This window comes from Triplophysa dalaica, chromosome 2 (assembly GCF_015846415.1).
Source record: "Triplophysa dalaica isolate WHDGS20190420 chromosome 2, ASM1584641v1, whole genome shotgun sequence".
NCBI classification, from domain to species: domain Eukaryota; kingdom Metazoa; phylum Chordata; class Actinopteri; order Cypriniformes; family Nemacheilidae; genus Triplophysa; species Triplophysa dalaica.
The window spans coordinates 1,669,778-1,687,122 of record NC_079543.1 but is presented as its reverse complement, the minus strand read 5'-3'; the positions used below and the strand labels follow the sequence as shown (position 1 = coordinate 1,687,122).

At 37.0% G+C, this 17,345-nt stretch overlaps 1 protein-coding gene across 4 annotated transcripts; it reads right to left on the bottom strand.

Annotated features, from left to right (window-relative positions):
- Positions 1-193: 193 nt before the first annotated feature.
- Positions 194-16,923, bottom strand: LOC130436940 (NACHT, LRR and PYD domains-containing protein 3-like). 4 transcript variants are annotated; one of them, XR_008909123.1, is made up of 10 exons: positions 15,960-16,027; positions 15,634-15,705; positions 14,888-15,100; positions 14,486-14,608; positions 9,699-11,561; positions 7,184-7,357; positions 6,877-7,047; positions 6,643-6,689; positions 3,747-3,940; positions 2,387-2,523 (listed from the first exon to the last, which is right to left on the bottom strand). XR_008909123.1 is itself a non-coding variant. In XM_056767994.1 (9 exons), the coding sequence occupies exons 3-9, from the start codon at positions 15,037-15,039 to the stop codon at positions 1,979-1,981; spliced, it is 3,075 nt and encodes a 1,024-aa protein (XP_056623972.1). In that variant the 5' UTR covers positions 15,040-15,100; positions 15,634-15,705; positions 15,960-16,027; the 3' UTR covers positions 194-1,978. The 4 variants fall into 4 exon arrangements, 3 of the variants coding, with proteins under 3 accessions (XP_056623972.1, XP_056623980.1, XP_056623987.1); XM_056767994.1 differs by lacking the exon at positions 3,747-3,940 and having other exon boundaries at positions 194-2,523; XM_056768002.1 differs by lacking the exons at positions 3,747-3,940; positions 15,634-15,705; positions 15,960-16,027 and adding an exon at positions 16,785-16,923 and having other exon boundaries at positions 194-2,523.
- Positions 16,924-17,345: the final 422 nt, after the last annotated feature.

The following is a 17,345-nucleotide window of genomic DNA, read 5'->3' as shown; positions in this document are numbered from 1 at the left end:
ACTAAAGCAAACACCCGTTACAATAATGAGGTTGCAAAAATTCTATGGTTTGTAGCTGATAGATGTTTTTTGACGTGTTGTAATCAACATATATTGGAAAAAAGACAAGAGGTCCAATTAACAGATGGATTGTGATCCTTATGGACATTGTAGGCTTTATGCACACTGAACAAATACAGACTGAGTACACCCCTCACATTAAACGTAAATATTTTATTATATCTGTTCATGTTACAACACTGAACAAATGACACTTTGCTACAATGTAAAACATAATGTGTGTAAAGCTTGTATAACAGTGTACATTTGATGTCCCCTCAAAATAGCTCAACAAACAGACATTACTGTCTAAAGCGCTGGCAACAAAAGTGAGTACAATACAAAAAACTACTTTCTTAAACATTTTTACTGGAAAAGACATAGGTATATGGAATCCCCTGGGATCAAACCCACAACCTAGCGTTGTTAACTCAATGCTCTTACCACTGAGCTACAGGAATTGTTAGATTATAAAAAGTATTTATAAGATAGTCTAATGCATGAAAAGGTGCATTACAATGCTTTAAAAACTACATTTATACATACATGCTTAAAAATATGAAATTTCAGTGAATTTGTGCTTAAAACAAGCAAAAAAAATTTGCCACTGGGGTGAAAAAAAATAATCTTGAATTAAGGTTTACCTTTTTCTTAGTGACTCAATTCAAGATTACTTATTTTACCCCATTGGCAGATTGTTTCGCTTGTTTTAAGCACACATTCACAGAAATTGCATTTTTATTACTAAAAAAGATAAATTTTCTAAATGAACAAAAAGTATCTTGATTCGAGGAATTTTTTTATCTTTATTTCTTGTTTTCCAGTAAAAATACACTGCAGTGAAAATGTCAAAATTGGGCACAATTAGCCATTTTCCCTCCCCGGTGACATGTGTTTTGTAAGTGTTACAAGGCTAATATAATTGTAAATAAAAAAAGAATCCTGCAGCGCAAATTTACAGAGCCTCAATACAAATTACAACCAAACCCAGTGGAGTCTTAATGAAACAACAATAATATATTTGTGCAGCACCTAAAACTGTGCAAAAAAATACAAAACAAAAAGCACTTTATATTATGAGGATACGGAATTTTCATAATCGTTATATTACTTATAGCTATATCGAAGTTACATAGTCGAAAATAAGCAGTATGTTAAAAGTGTGTTAGTAAACCTGTACAGAACAAAAGCATGTCAAGCTTAGACAGAGCTAATGCAAAAACATGTTAATAAAGCAGAATACACTTAAAAATGTAGAGAACATAAAAAATCACTTGCGTTGGGATATGATCATCATATTTAAATTGTTTCGCATGATTTGTTGAGTAAAATTTGTGTGTCGACAGTTGAGGTCAGGGGCACAAAGCGGCAAATATATACAGCCTTCTTTTAAAGGTTGCTTAGCCATCAAGTTTATTTAAACACTGTATTTTTCTAATGGTTATTTTAATCAAGTAATTTTCATAGCCGAATTTAGAGGCAGACGTCTCTGCATTGCGTTTGGGTGCAGTTTGGGGCTTATGCATTGTAACTGCATCATGTAAGTAAAATGTTTTACTTTTACGAATAATAAATCACTCATAATTCTAGTAATTATTTCCAATTAATTTAACCTTTATTACGCATGAGAGTAGTTTCACAAGGCATAACTTTGTTGGAAATGTGAACATCTTGGTTGCCTCACCTTCCGTTTTTATTACTAATAAAATGTAAATATACATTGCTCATCTGTATCAGTACATAGATAGATTTTATGTTTCAGCAGAATGTCCAGTCTGACTCTTTAAAAGTGTTGTCTATTGGTCTGATGCAGTAGTTAGATGTGTGTTATTTTCTGATGTTCACAGACTAGAATCGGTTCCAGTCACAAGAGAAAGTCTTTAATTGTGTTGTTTCCAGTCTCGGAATGTTTCAGCTAGTCATTAAATGTGTCCCCAGCTTAAGATGTTTCAAGATGTTGTTCAATGTGACACAGAGACACAGAGGAGTTCAAAACAGCGACTCCCGCATACAGAGGCTCTTTAAATGTTGTGTTGAATGTGTGTAAGTGTGTGAGTGTGTGTGTGTCAGAGACGCTGTAGAAGGACAGAGTGCCGGCCGGCCAGTCCAGATACACTCCTACTCTATTAGATGGAGGTGATGGAGCAGGTATGTCTCTGTGTTTATTATTGTGCCATGCGCTGTATCGTTCAGGAACACAGAACATAGACCATGACATGTCGTTGTAACCAAAGCAACAGAGATCTCCATCCCTACTGATTCCTTTATAAGTCATCCCTATAAAACTCCATCCGGTCCATTCAGCCTCCCAGTAACAGCGTCCAGTGAAACTCTCTTTAGACAGAACCTGCTCATAGCCCTTAAATCTCTCTGGATGATCAGGATACGGCTGAGGATCTTTCACATACGTCACCTTTCTGTTCCCGTCAGACAGAATGATGCGAATGTTTGCTGTGTTTGGATCCAGTGTGACATCACAGGCATCTGAACACAAGAAAATAAAGTTACAAACAAATACAAGTAGCAACAAAACCAAGAAGCTGAGTGACCTCAGCAAGAAAACAGAGTCAGTTCTGGCATGAAACTCTTGATGGCGCTGTCCTAAAGTCTAGACTCTAACTCAATCCGACATAATCATTACTACACGGTGAAGCTGATTGGTTCCCTCCTTATCATTAGCCAATTAGCTTGCTGCTCTATGTTTAAATATGGGTTATTGTATAGATCTACATCAAGGTGATCACAAACTATGGGGAATTATTCATATCGTCGCTGTCGGGCGCAATCCTTGCATCTCCAAAACCTTTGTTTAATAATTTAAAAAATATGCAGTTTTTTTATTTCCTGAAAAACATTGTATTGTTAAAGTTTGTGTTATACCTTATATTGCTATCATATACAATTGTGTACCAGCATTAACAAAACATTTCCCCCAAACCATGTTTAATCGGAGGTACAAGGTTGTGAATTGGGAGCACGGAGATACGAGATTACGCTGCCATTGATAAGAATGGTACAGACACCAACGTCGCTGCTGCCAGCAGTGTTCATCAAAGTCTGAAATGAATCTGCACGCAAATAAAGTCGGCGGTCACGTTGAGACTCTTGACAAGAGAAAAGGCTTCAATAGTTACCCAAAGGTGACGACTGTGGTAACATAGATCTTCCTTATCTCTATTTTAAAGGTTTAAAAACTATAAGTGATGCAATAGAAAAAACGATGAGCGACTAGGCTGTCTAATAGGCGGAAATTAGCCCAATCTGATCGGAAATTTATCTTCGTTGCTCACAGGCTTCATTCTGCACCGAAGCATTACAGCTATCGATTTTTAACAAAACAGGCCTACACGTATGCATCTAACCAAACTATTTTCAGTCGTTATTGTCTAAAAAAAAGACAGATTAATCCGACTTTCAATCAGGAGACGATTTACCGAGAGGTTCCCGCGTAGTGTTGAAGTGGAGTTAAGAGACTTCTTAGACAGTTGAAGTAACCAATGGAGTTAAGAGATTTGCTCTCCATCTATTTTCAACACTTTAGATTGGTTAATAATTTGTTAAAATAACAGACCCACATGGGGACTGACCAATAGCATCGATTTGTAAAAAAATATGATATTTTCAAAATTTGGACATAGGAGGTTTCCGCCCAACAGTGACGATATGTTATATGTGCAGCATTCCTTATATGCACACAGTGTTCATACCTGCTCCGCTGCAGCAGCGCGGCCATTGATGACGCTTCACTCGGCTGACGGAAGTTTAGCTGTGTTTGTTTGTTCATAAACGGTGGATATAACGCTGGATTTAGAGATCGTTTGAAACTGATAGTTGTAGCGGTTCCAGCGCTAAAAGATGCCAGACATGAACTGCACGCGGTAAGTCAAACTAAGTCATATGTCTGTGAAATCAAAAAAAAGTTGTTGAACGAATTTAATTAAATTAAAGAAAACTTTTCCAAGAAATTGAATTACATTGCTCCAACTAAATCTAACTTGTTTGAAACGATTCTTCATAATCTTGTTGTATGAACTTAATTTTTTCAGACGTTGTGATTAAATTAATTTGTGTCATTTCTACTGAATAATGCTTTGCAAAGCATAACAGAAAGAATTTTGTCAGGTTAATTATGTTTTATTTTACCATGCCTACTACAGAAAATAATGTTAAACAAACATGATTTTTATTTTAATGTTTAATAGCTTAATATAACGTTCTCAACATAAGTGTTTTTAGTAAATGTGATATATGAAGTTAATCTAGTTTAACAGAACTTCAAATTCAAAAATGTAACCGCCTATTACCAAAGCAAAGGCATCGTTTTTCTAAACAATGTTAACAACAAAACTAAAAAATATAAACTTCTCAAAACCTTAAAGGTAAATTAATATTAAACACTAATGTTGTATTGTTTCTTTGTATTGAAAAATACATAAAATAACACTTATTTTAAGAAAATAACTCTCAAAATGCAGTAATACGCAAAAGTCCTCTGCCCAATTAGAACTATGTTATGTCAACACAACTCCTTTATGTTGTCCCAACATGAATGGATTCAGTTATATGACTTAACATAAAAAAATCATGTTGTGACCACATTTTAAAAAAAATTGTGTTGATTTAACTTAAGTAAAGCTAATTGAACAAGCAATTGTTTTGAGTGCGTCTTGTTGGCGATCGGCAAATACTTGCATAATGTAAATAGCACAAAGGGATGATGTATTGTGTGCTCATGATGTAGTTCTGCCGCCGTACGCAGCTTTTTTTTCCGGAAATAATCGTACAGCTATATATCTCTTTTATTAATTTGATCAAACTAAGGTCAGCTTGATAAGAAAAAGTGAGCAGTACTTATTTAAACATTGTAATCAGAGATCCAAAGCATCGTTACATCATTAATGTGGTAAGAAGAGCCAAAACTGTGTCACGCGTAAGACTACCTCAGATAATGTGCTGCAGATTTTATCACACCCTACGCCAAGTTTGTTCCAAACGGGTAGAGTATGAAATACAATATTTTATCATCTTTATCTCAGAAAATAAATTCATCATTTGCATCTCAGCCATGAACTACACTGGTGTTTAATTACCTAAAAAACAATCATGTGAGATGAAAAAACAGCACAAACTCTCTTAAAACTGCTAAAGAGCTGAAGTGTAAAATATATTCTAATAACATAATGCTGCAGATAAATAAGCAAAACATTCATTTATTATAAAAAAAATATTCATTAAACCCCTACAAATCTGATCAAGCTGAAAATTATCCACACGATGGGCAAGTCAGGAATAAATGATTATATTCTGCCGAATTGTGATTTTGAGTTGTATTGAGTAGGTATGTAACAATATTTCATCGCAATAGCAAAATTGTCTCAATATCACAAGTGTTGACAGTGACATAAAAATTACGTTTTGAAAAGTTTCTGCTTAAAGGGAGCTTCACCCAAAGATGAAAATTCTGTCATCATTGACTTGCCCCGCACGATTGTTCCAAACCTGTATACATTTGTTTTGCTACACAAACAAGAAGAAATATGCAAGAATGTCAGATCTCATCCCTATTTACTGCCATAGTAGGGAGAATAAATACTGTGGGAGTCAAAGGGGGATGAGATTCGGCAATCTTTCAGATACCTTCCTGTGTATTCAGCAGAACATGACAAGAAATGTATACAGGTTTGGAACAATCTAAGGACAAGTGAATTATTAGAGACTTTCCATTTTTGGATGAAGTTTCCCTTTTGTTGTTCAAGGGGAAACTTACTGTAGGTTCCAGCAGCATATGTGACCGCGCTGATGACGTATGGTGTTTGTGTGAACAGGGTTATCAGTGGGATGCAAAATACTTTGAACACGACCAATCATTGTGTTCAGACCGAATGCAATGATTGGGCAAATGCCTCCTTCCACAGACGATGCGTTTAAAAAATATATATATTTAGACCACTTTACTTAGCGAAATAGGGAGATTTAGTTCATTTGACCCATATCATACTAAACCTCATACCTAGACGCAACAGTTTATGAACAGGTTAGGAAATGGTTAAGTTGTACATCATTATAATGTTCAATCATTGTTTATGTTAATAATTGTTATTTTCCAAATCTTCATTTGTCTTTTTAAATATTGCACCGCAGACTCAACGCAAAGGTATTATCGTACCGTTAGATTTTGTCATTGTTACGTCCCTAGTATTGTGTTGTTTCAGTAAAATATATTAAGGTGAGGAAACAGAAAACATTCAGTCCTGTCAATCATCATTAATAGCGTCTCTATGCAGCCCTAGCATCTATTCCTCCGGCATCCCTCCTCCTCCCCATCTCCTCCTACTCTGATCTTATTCTTCCTCTGTGCAGTTCTATTACAGTGGGGGGGGGGGTTAAAGCCCCCATTAAGGACAGTGATCCAAAGTTTGTTTACCATTATCTATTAAAACTGAATGGACAGACAATCTCGTGAATTATCAGTTTGAGATTCAATAACACACTTTGTGTTTCACAATAGTTATGTCCAGAACAAAATCTTCAGTTCACTTCACTGCTCGGACTTTTAACAATCCTAACTGTAACTGACAATGAAAAGTGAAGGACAGGACTTACATTTGATCAATCCTTGTGTGATCCTAAAATGTCCTCCATGATCCAAACTAAAGAGAGATATTAACACAGCACATTATAGAAGAACACATTAAAAGTAAATAAAAACACTAGGTCTAAGAAACTAAAAGTCAAGATTAACAAGACACCAAAATAACAGCAAGTCACTCTTATGATCTGACAATGTTCTTGACACGCTAACACACACACACACAGTATTAGTGTTGTGTGTCATACTTGAGTTTGTTGAGTGTGTAGTTTGGATCATTTTGATAAGCGAGCAGCTGAGGTGTTGAGTGTTGTGGGTGATTGTAGCTCAGGTCGAGTTCTCTCAGGTGTGACGGGTTTGAACTCAGAGCTGAAGCCAAATAACAACATCCTTCATCTGTCACCATACAACCTGATAACCTACAAACACACAACAACAACATATCATTTACACAAACACCAACAAAAATGTTATAATACTGTTTATTTAATCTTAGTCATTTTTTAAATTGTGATCGAATGTTACTTTGTGAAATAAATATATTGAGAGCATCACCTCAGTATCTGAAGTTGACAGTTTGTGTTCTTGAGAGCATCAGAGATCAGCTTCACTCCTGAATCCTGAAGATCATTGTTACTCACATCAAGCTCTCTCAGAGGAGAATCTGAAGATTGAAGAGCTGAAGAGATGATTTTACACGACTCAACTGTGAGATTACAGTCAGCAAGTCTGAAAGAGAATAAAACATTTTCAGTGAATACAATTTCTAACCCATATCTATAAACTCTGGACTCACAAAAAAAAAAGATGTTTAACCATCAGAAATATACAGTGCATCCGCAAAGTATTCAAAGCGCTTCACATTTTCCACATTTTGTTATGTTACAGCCTTATTCCAAAATGGATTAAATTAATTATTTTCTTCAAAATTCTACAAACAATACCCCATAATGACAAAGTTTGTTTGAAATCTTTGCAATTTTTTTAAAATAGAAAACGAAAAAAGCACATGTACATAAGTATTCACAGGCTCTGCTCAATACTTTGTTGAAGGACCTTTTTTCACCAATTACAGCCTCAAGTCTTATTGAGTATGATGCTACAAGCTTTTCACACCTATTTCTGGACAGTTTCTCCATTCTTCTTTGCAGGACCTCTCAAGCTCCATCAGGTTGGATGGAGAGCGTCAGTGCACAGCCATTTTCAGATCTCTCCAGAGATGTTCAATCGAGTTCAAGTCTGGGCTCTGGCTGAGCCACTCACAGAGTTGACATGTTGCCACTCCTTTCTTATCTTGGCTGTGTGCTTAGGGTCATTGTCCTGTTGGAAGTCTGAGGTCCAGAGCTGGAGCAGGTTTTCATCGAGGATGTCTTTGTACATTGCTGCATTCATCCTTCCATCGACCCCGACTAGTCTCCTAGTTCCTGCCGCTGAAAAACATCCCCACAGCATGATGCTGCCACCACCATGCTCCGCTGTAGGGACTGTAATGTCCAGGTGATCAGCGGTGCCTGGTTTCTTTCAGACATGACGCTTGCCATGTAAGCCAAAGAGTTCAATCTTTGTTTCATTGTCTGAAACTCCTTCAGATGCCTTTAATCAAACTCTAGGCGGGCAGTCATGTGCCTTTTCCTGAAGAGTGGCTTCTGTCAGGCCACTCTGCCATACAGGCCTGATTGGTGGAGTGATTCAGAGGTGGTTAATCTTCTGCAAGTTTCTCCTCTCTCCACAGAGACATGCTGGAGCTCTGTAAGAGTGACCGTCTGGTTCTTGGTCACCTGACTAAAGCCCTTCTCTCCTGATTGCTCAGTTTGGCCAGGCGCAGGTCTAGGAAGTATCGTGGTAGTTACAAAGTTCTTTTTTTTTGTGCTCTGACATCCACTTTGGACTGTGGGACCTTATATAGACATGTGTGCCTTTCCAAATCATGTCCAATCAACTGAATTTACCACAGGTGGACTCCAATCAAGTTGTAGAAACATCTCAAGGAAGATCCGTGGAAACAGGGTGCTCCTTAGCTCAATTTTGAGTGTCATGGCTGGGAATACTTATGTACATGTGGTTTTTTCGTTTTTTTAACAAATTTGCAAAGATTTCAAACAAACTTCTTTCACGTTGTCATTATGTTTGTAGAATTTTGAGGAAAATAATGAATTTAATTCATTTTGGAATAAAGCTTTAACATAACAAAATGCGGAAAAAGTGAAGTGCTGTGAATACTTTGCGGATGCACTGTATATATATATATATATATATATATAGAGATATATATATATATATATATCAGCATCTGTCATGTAAGCATCGCATGTCAGTTTTGAAAGAGGCTGTGTTGCTAAAGCTATTACAGCAGTGGTTCTAAAACTTTTTCATTGCAAAACCCCTTTATGCAGGGGGATCCCTTTGACATCTCAAAGACGAAAAGCTGACACCGATTAGTCTTTAAAAACGCTTTGATTGTCCCCAAAAGACTCAATTTATGATATTAACAAAAAAAATTACATTTTATTTTCACTAGAAATCAATATCGTTCCTGATATCAGGATAGCACAAATCTAGACTCCTGACATCAAAAAATGACTTAAAATGACTAGTAAGACCTGTAATTTTTTATGTTTGTAATTTCATTTTGACTAGTTAAACATCACAATGATCTACCATTCTAATGAAATGACAGATATCACTATTTCCTTTCTTGCTTAAATTAGAATTTTACCAGAAATATCAGAAATGCACTTCTTACAAGTAAGGACTTTCTGATATCAATGATTGCATGGCTTCAAGAACAGTTCTTGATATAAACAACTGAATTACTCGACAGAAAATTGCTTGTTTTTGATACAAGTTCAGTTGTCACAAGTTTCTGATATCTGTAATGTTACTGTAACCACATAACCATTTTAAGACATTCCTGTAAGGACCACTGTTGTCAAATATTTAAACAAAAGCAATATTGAAGTTTTGTGGATTATAACTGTTCTGGGCAAACTTTCCACCAGTCCATGCTGCCTTGACCTACAAGAACTGACGCTACGCTTGATTTTAGCATTTTGTTGTATTGAATACTCACAGAGCTCTTGTGCAGTTGTTGACAGCTGGTGTGAGTCTTCTTCTGCCCTCCTGTGTTGTGTTGTATTTCTTCAGATCAAACTCATCCATCACCTCCTCTGACATCTGAAGCATGTAGACTATTGCTGAACAGTGAGCAGCAGAGAGTTTCTTCTCTGAGTGTTTGTCTGATCTCACAAACTCATCAATCTCTCTGTACAGAGTCTGATCATTCACTTCATACAGACACAAGAACAGATTGATGGATCTTTCAGCTGACAGACCATCATGACCCTTGATTTGATCTTTAATGTACTGTGTGGTTTTCTTGATGGTTTGTGATGTGTCCAGTGTGTGTGTCAGTAGATCCTGTAAGAGTCTCTGATTGGACTCCAGTGAGATGCCCAACAGAAATCTCAAGAAAAGATCCAGATGACCAGTTTCACTCTCAAGAGCTTTATCTGCTGCACCTTCAAGCAGATTCTGCACTGATGCAAAATCCTTCAGTCCCTCCATAGTTTCACTGACATAATAGTGAAACACGTAGAACGCAGCGAGGAACTCCTGAAGACTGAGATGTATGAAGCTGTAGATCTTCCTCTGATGAATGACAGATTCCTCCTTAAAGATCTCAGTACAGATGCCAGAATACAGCGAGGCGTCAGTGATGTCTATCCCACACTCTCTCAGATCCTCCTCATAGAACATCACATTGCCCTTCATCAGCTGTTTGAAAGCCACTTCAGCCAGTTTCACAATCACTTCTCTGTTGATCTCTGGATCTCTCTCTGGATCATACTTCTCATTCTTCATCTTCATCTGAATCAGCAGGAAGTGGATGTACATTTCACTCAGAGTTTTGGGGATTTCTTCACTGTGATCTTGTGTCAGGATCTTCTGAAGCACAGTGGATGAGATCCAACAGAAGACTGGTATGTGACACATGATGTGGAGGCTTCTCGCTCTTCTAATGTGTGACATGATTCTGCTGGCTTGATGCTCGTCGCTGATTCTCTTCCTGAAATATTCCTCCTTCTGAGCGTCGTTGAATCCCTGGATTTCTGTCACACGCGTGATGTATTTGGAGGGGATCTGATTGGCTGCTGCTGGTCTGGAGGTGATCCAGATGAGAGCAGAGGGAAGCAGATCTCCTTTCATGAGGTTTGACATCAACACAGCCACTGATGAAGTGTCAGTCACATCAGAAACTTTCTCACTGTCTGAAAACATCAGAGTCATTCTGCTTTCATCCAGACCATCAAAGATGAACACAACTTTACACTCCTCATAAATCTTTGAGTCCACATCTTGAAGTTCAGGATGAAAGTCCAGCAGAAGTTTGTGAAGACTGTAGCGATGCTCTCGAATCAAGTTCAGCTCTCGAAACGGAAGCAGGAACATGAAATCTACGTCCTGATTGGCTGTTCCCTCGGCCCAATCCAGAATGAACTTGTGCACAGAGACTGTTTTTCCAATTCCAGCGATGCCTTTAGTAAGAACACTCTTGATTTTGTCTCTTTGATGTGATTGAGGTTTAAAGATGTCATTGCAGTAGATTGGAGTGTCTTGTAAGTCTTGTGTTCTTCTGGGCTTTTTCTCCATGTGTAAAACCTCATGTTCTTCATTCACTCCTTCACTCTCTCCCTCTATGATGTACAGCTGTGTGTAAATTCTCTTCAGGAGCGTTTGATTCTCTTGTGCTTTGATTCCCTCAAATAAATTCTCATACTTGTTCTTCATGATCCTTTTGTGTTTGTCTTTCACTCTCTGCAGGTCTTGAAGCTTTTCCGTGTTCAGCGTGAGCGTCTTCCGGTGTAATGCGGTCTTGTTGATAGGCGTCTGAAAGTTTGAATCAGTCCAGCTCAGACTAGACTGTTTTTTCCCACTGTTGAGAGCATACAAAGAAAAGAGCAGTGAAAAGTACAATAACAGTCTCCTTTTCCAAAGGTAAATAATAAAGTAGATGATGTAGGCTAATAATGTAAACTGCCCATAGTAACATAAAAATGTGCATAAACACTTGAGTTGACATATTATTGTTGTTATATGGTTTTACATGTTCACAGATACAATTGTAATGGCATGATTATGTCCGGATCTGGTCACTTCATCGGAGTTCTCTGATCTGATAGTTATCTTATCATGAAAAGACCAGGTGTAAACCCTGTTTTTCTTCCGAGAACGTCCTTAAAACATTCCTGATGGGTCGAGGACATTCCCAGACTGTCACGATGTGGAGTTTTTTCAGGATTGTGGAATTGGTGGATGTTTTCTGTGCGTTTTGAGGATCATTACTAAAGGACATTCAGGACACACAACAGTAAACAAAATGCAAGAAATATTAAAGCATTTGTTTCCGTCAGTCTGTTTACTGTTTGTTATATTTCTCCAACCTTTCAACCAGATTTGTGATATTTTACTAACCATAACGTAACGTCAGTATGTAAACATTTGTGACGCTGTGAAAACCTAGGCTAACATCTTATATAATCATAGTCATTATTTGACAACAAGCATCAAAGATTGATTTCAAGCATTAATTTCACAAAGATTTTGGTGTTATTCAGTCAATATTGAAGATATTGTTATATTTTCACAGAATATTCTGTTGGATGATTTTATGAGGGGGTTTGGCTGGTTTACATTATGTATTGGACAACATTTGAATTGGGAAATTATTTAAAGACAGAAGTAGTTCTGGTATGAAAGTGAGAAGATGAAAATGGCATGGAAAGGCTAATTTAGTAGTTTTGTTTTCTTTTTATGATTTTAATTGTTATATAGTATTTTAATTAATATATTAGATTTGCTGTTTGCATGTTGTCAGTAGTTTTTTTTTGTACAAATATTAATTATCAGACTTCTATTAAGAGGGCATTCCCTAAAGCCACAGAGCCTATACATACATACATCAAAATATAAAATAAATGGACTGGTAAAGATCATTTATTTTATACAGTATATACAACTGGGCTAAATTGATTAAATATTTATTTATTTTTAAAAGACATATCGTCCAGACCTCCGTTTGGAAGAAAATATAAAGACCGGACCTCTTGAAACTTTGATTGAAAACCCTGCTACAGGACATTCTCATAACATTTGCAGGACCTTTAGGGGACAAAACAACGCAACCTATTAGGGGTCATCTACATGTTGTGTTTGAAGCTAGTTTTAAATGCCTTAGGGCTGTCAGGTGTGTTGGCTGTATATATCACACGACGAAGGAGTAAATTGACAAAGGAGGATTAATCTTTAATATATCCATAAGAGAAAGGCACTGGGGAAGAGAGGAATAACAGCAACACACTCATTAACAATACCGGACAAAGAAACAACACAGGGCTTAAAGTTCCAGTGAAACGCCTTGAAACCGGTGTTTCCGAAAATCTAACTACAGAAAATGAGTTTGGATGGTTAATAAACACATTCACCTCCATGTGTTGTGTTTTATGTGACTGCAAATGTCCTAGCACGCTATGCGCTAACGGCTAATAACAAACTGCTACCTCAGAATCTAGTTTGAGCTATTAGTATAGCCCCGTAGTGCTTAAGTGCATGCAGTTTATGAAGTGACATGAGTGTAAGTGTTTCTGCATAATCAATAAATTCATGTGCATTGTCCTGCCCACGGTGAAGCTATACAGTGACAGTGTTAGGTATGTTCCAATACCCTTTTTCCCTTCCTGATACCGATTCCTATACCTGGGCTCAGGGTATTGATAAGATTATTTTATGGTATATTAATTAATATCTATTTCTTGAGTGAAAAAGAACTTCAAATGCAGCCACAAATCTTACAATGTAAACTGAAAAGGGCAAAAGGTATTTTTTGTGGTATCGGTGGCTTTGTCAATACTGGTCTCAGAATCAGAACTACCCTAAACAGTATGTAATAACAGATTTTATCAAACGAAAATAATTCATATTAAACATAACTTTATATATGTATATTTTAATGATGCACCGATACAAAATGTATCCTCTGATATCGGAATCTACGGTATATATATATATATTACCTCCCATTTACTAAATTCTGAAGATTAAATTAACTCAATGTTTTTAATTAATTTAATGACTTTTCATATTGGACATCAAACCTTGTGATATTTCTAATCATACACAGAGCACAAATTTATTGCATTTTCTTGTCCTGTTTCGATTGACAGGTTATATCGGCCATGACTAACGGCCAATAGCGTGAAACTGTGCTTTTATCGAAAAATACAGATTATTGGCTGATATATCGGTGCATCTCTAGTATATTTTGCTCCGAATTTTTTTTTGTTAAAGCTGGTTCAGCCACCACAAGATAAATCGCAATAGTTGGAATTATTTTGAAGGTATGAGCACGACTTCGGCGAACGTTATAATTCACATTTGCTACGAATCTCTCTTTCAATTCTTTCAACGAGTCGAGATGTCTGTTGGTGGGATGTCTGTGCCTAGAAGGTCATGCTTGCACATCAACGCAACTAAGGAAATACACCTCTTTTGAATTAATTTAACGCCTTTTCTTAATATTACAAGAATCAATTCTAATTAAATGAAATATAATTGCAGGGTATTTCAGTATGTTTTAGTATTGGTATGTTGTGCAACACTTATCTAGCAGCAGAGCTACTGCAAGAACTTTGCAGGGAATCAAATGATTCTTTCAGAGACTTCTTTGCCATCATGGATAATGTGTGGCTCAAGGTTTCTCAGCACAAGCTCCAGAGGGTGTCTGACAGGAAGAAGCAGTGCAGCCAGTGTACCACATTTACACATTGTTAGATGCCACACATGAACCGCCCCTTACTGTACCTGAGGTCAGAGGTCAATCTTCCATCAGTGAAGTTCTCAGGTAGTGGCATGGACAGATGACTCTTCATTGACACACAGCTGGGTTCTGGAGATGATGCTTTGGGTCTTTTCATTCTGGTGATACTGACAAAAGACAACAACATTTAAGTAGCACCAGACGAATGTTAATGACTTGTGATTTATAGTCATTGACTCAACAACATCGGATAAGAAAAGTTTCTGAACTGTAGGTGGACAAACGTAGATGGTTAAAAACTGTGGATAAAACTATAATTTTTGCATAAAAACGGTTTAGTTTGTACTTTATTATCCAGCCATGGCTTAAAAATGGCAATGTTATGTTAAGACTATGCTGTAGTTTTTGAATGTCGTCGGCAACGTTTCACTTTCATGTGCGAGTACCTTTCATTATACCCGGGGTCAGAGGTCACTGCTTCATCACTGGATACGGGTGGAAGGTCTGTCATGGACTGATGACTCTTCACGGACACACAGCTGGGTTCTGAAGATGCCGGTCTGTTCATCCTGCTTTGATGAGCATCATCTTCTTCCATCTCTGCAAACTCATTCACTTGCAGTGACTCATTTAGCAGGCGTGTTCTCTTGATCTATGACCTTTATGGTAAAAGTTAAAAAACAGAAGGAAAACACAAATGTCATGCTCCAAATATGACATATATAACAATTGCAAAACTCAAAAGATTGTAGATTTGGATTTCAAAACACGCACAATAAATATTCACACAATAAGTGTAAAATTACACTGATGCCTTGAGAAAACAAGAATGTCTGTTGCAAAATGAAAGCCTCTAAAATTGTTTAAGGTATTTATTCAACAAAAATTATTATCCATTAATGGTTAGTTATAAAGTATAAAGGATATCGGAATATGGGTTTATTCTCACATGCAAAAAATGGAGATGAGGCACACAAGCTGTCCCAATTTGACGAAAAAAATGTTTTACATGAACTCTAAATCATACATATGTAACCCCGACATCTTATTAGAGATGAAGGAAACAACACCAAGCACAAACCACAGTCTGTTTCTCTGCACAAATGTATTTATTCGACAATAATAAGAATAGCTCAAGGATAAATGGAATTGGCAAAGAAAGTGAATAAAACAAAAACGACAACACACTTACTACACCTATAGACCACAGGGCCCACCGGTTGTATCACATAGCGAATACTCCACCAATAAGTGTACACTCACACTACATCAAAAGAGAAAGCAAAAGTTCACTTCAAATTCCAGACAACAATAATCACTCAAAATCAAATCACTACACCTATATAAATTCACCTTGGCGGAGTAATTCACATGGCATATACAAGTGAGAACCCCACAGTTCATTGGTCCACAATGGATAACAAACAAACTAAAAGACTAAAATGACCGTGTATGCTCTAAAATAGGTCTGCTTAATTCTTTAAAGCAACAAACAACATTTTCTGATGGGACACTCACCAATTCAGTTCTGTTAATCAATTGTCTTATCATCACCAGCTCTTACACAGCCTTAAGTTCCCACACCACATGGTGCTTCAAAGAGGAAGTCCCTAAAATTGGACTTACTTTTATAATAATCTGACCTGTGGGATTTGTAGTTCATCTCATTTGTAGTCCCTATGTCTTCTACCCCATTACACATATTTCACAATGACATATTCTAGATGTGCATATCCCTGACGAAAATTAACTGCAGGTTATCACAAAATAACCATGGGTTTGAAAACCACAGCACAAGATTGTATTCAAAGCACCATAAAAAAGATGGTTACAACAGTTTTCGTAAGCGATCTGACAGTAAACGAGACTTGTGCACACAAAACATTTCTTTCAGATGTAAAGGCTGACGTCAAATACACATCTCACAGATGTATGTGTGCTGTCAGGAACGACTCGGTGTTCAAAGCCTCCGAAGTCCTCGACGAGAACTAGAATGATGTTCAAACCTTCCTATGTTGCGTCACCTGCAGCTCATGGCGCCGACAGCACACTTACATCCGGAGTTTACATCCGCAAGACATTCTGTTTAATCATCTGCTGCATTAACTACAGTCACAGAAGTTTATTTGATCCTCTATGTGTTTTATTACAGCTTTGGCTTATGACTCTCCTTAAACATTTTTGTTTTTGCCAAACATCCTTAAATTCTTCACAAAGCTTCAGTTTACGCTGCAAACACAACTTGCAGAACACGAATACAAAAGAAAACGTGGTTACGTGTTTGTGAATTAAATAAATACATTTGACTTAATACACAAATATAGTTATAAATCGTATATCTACCTGTTGACCGGCTCAAATCTTCGTTCCGTGAATATTTCGGATTCTCTTTGATGAAAAACAGCAACGCAACGGTTAGTTTTCTTCTTTCACTTTTACTTTAAGTGACGGGATTGATGTCAAATTCTCAAACGAGTCGTTCTTTTGAACAGGTTCTTTTCAGTGAACCGATTCACCACTTCAACGAATCGTTCTAAACAGTTCGAGTCACTGCTCGGCTCTTAATCATAAATTATTTGAAATACTCACTTTCTGGCGTGTCTCACAGTCCCTTTGACTCGAAGTAAACCATTTTATTTTTCACTTACTCCAACAGTAACTTACTGAACTGAAGAGAGAACTGAGCACGAGCAGATAATACTGAGATGTTCTCGAGTCAAGAACCGGTTGAAGCATCGGATCACCAGAACATTGAACAAACTGAGGGCGTTTCCTGGAATCGTTAACAAGTTTTCTCTTGTTTGGTGTTTCAAACATTCGAGCCAAATCAGCAGCAACATGTATATAAAGCACATAGTGTTCAAGAGACAGCTCACACCAAGGGTCAAAGTAAAGTTGTTTACG

Bases quoted from the DNA above. Each gene is read 5' to 3' on its own strand.
- LOC130436940 (XM_056768002.1), bottom strand. From the start codon at position 15,039: ATGGAAGAAGATGATGCTCATCAAAGCAGGATGAACAGACCGGCATCT. The intron at 7,358-9,698 runs GTGAGTATTCAA...ATTCTCTTTCAG, and splicing joins AACAACTGCACAAGAGCTCT to ACTTGCTGACTGTAATCTCA. The intron at 2,524-6,642 runs GTAAGTCCTGTC...TCTTGTGTTCAG, and splicing joins CACACAAGGATTGATCAAAT to ATGCCTGTGATGTCACACTG.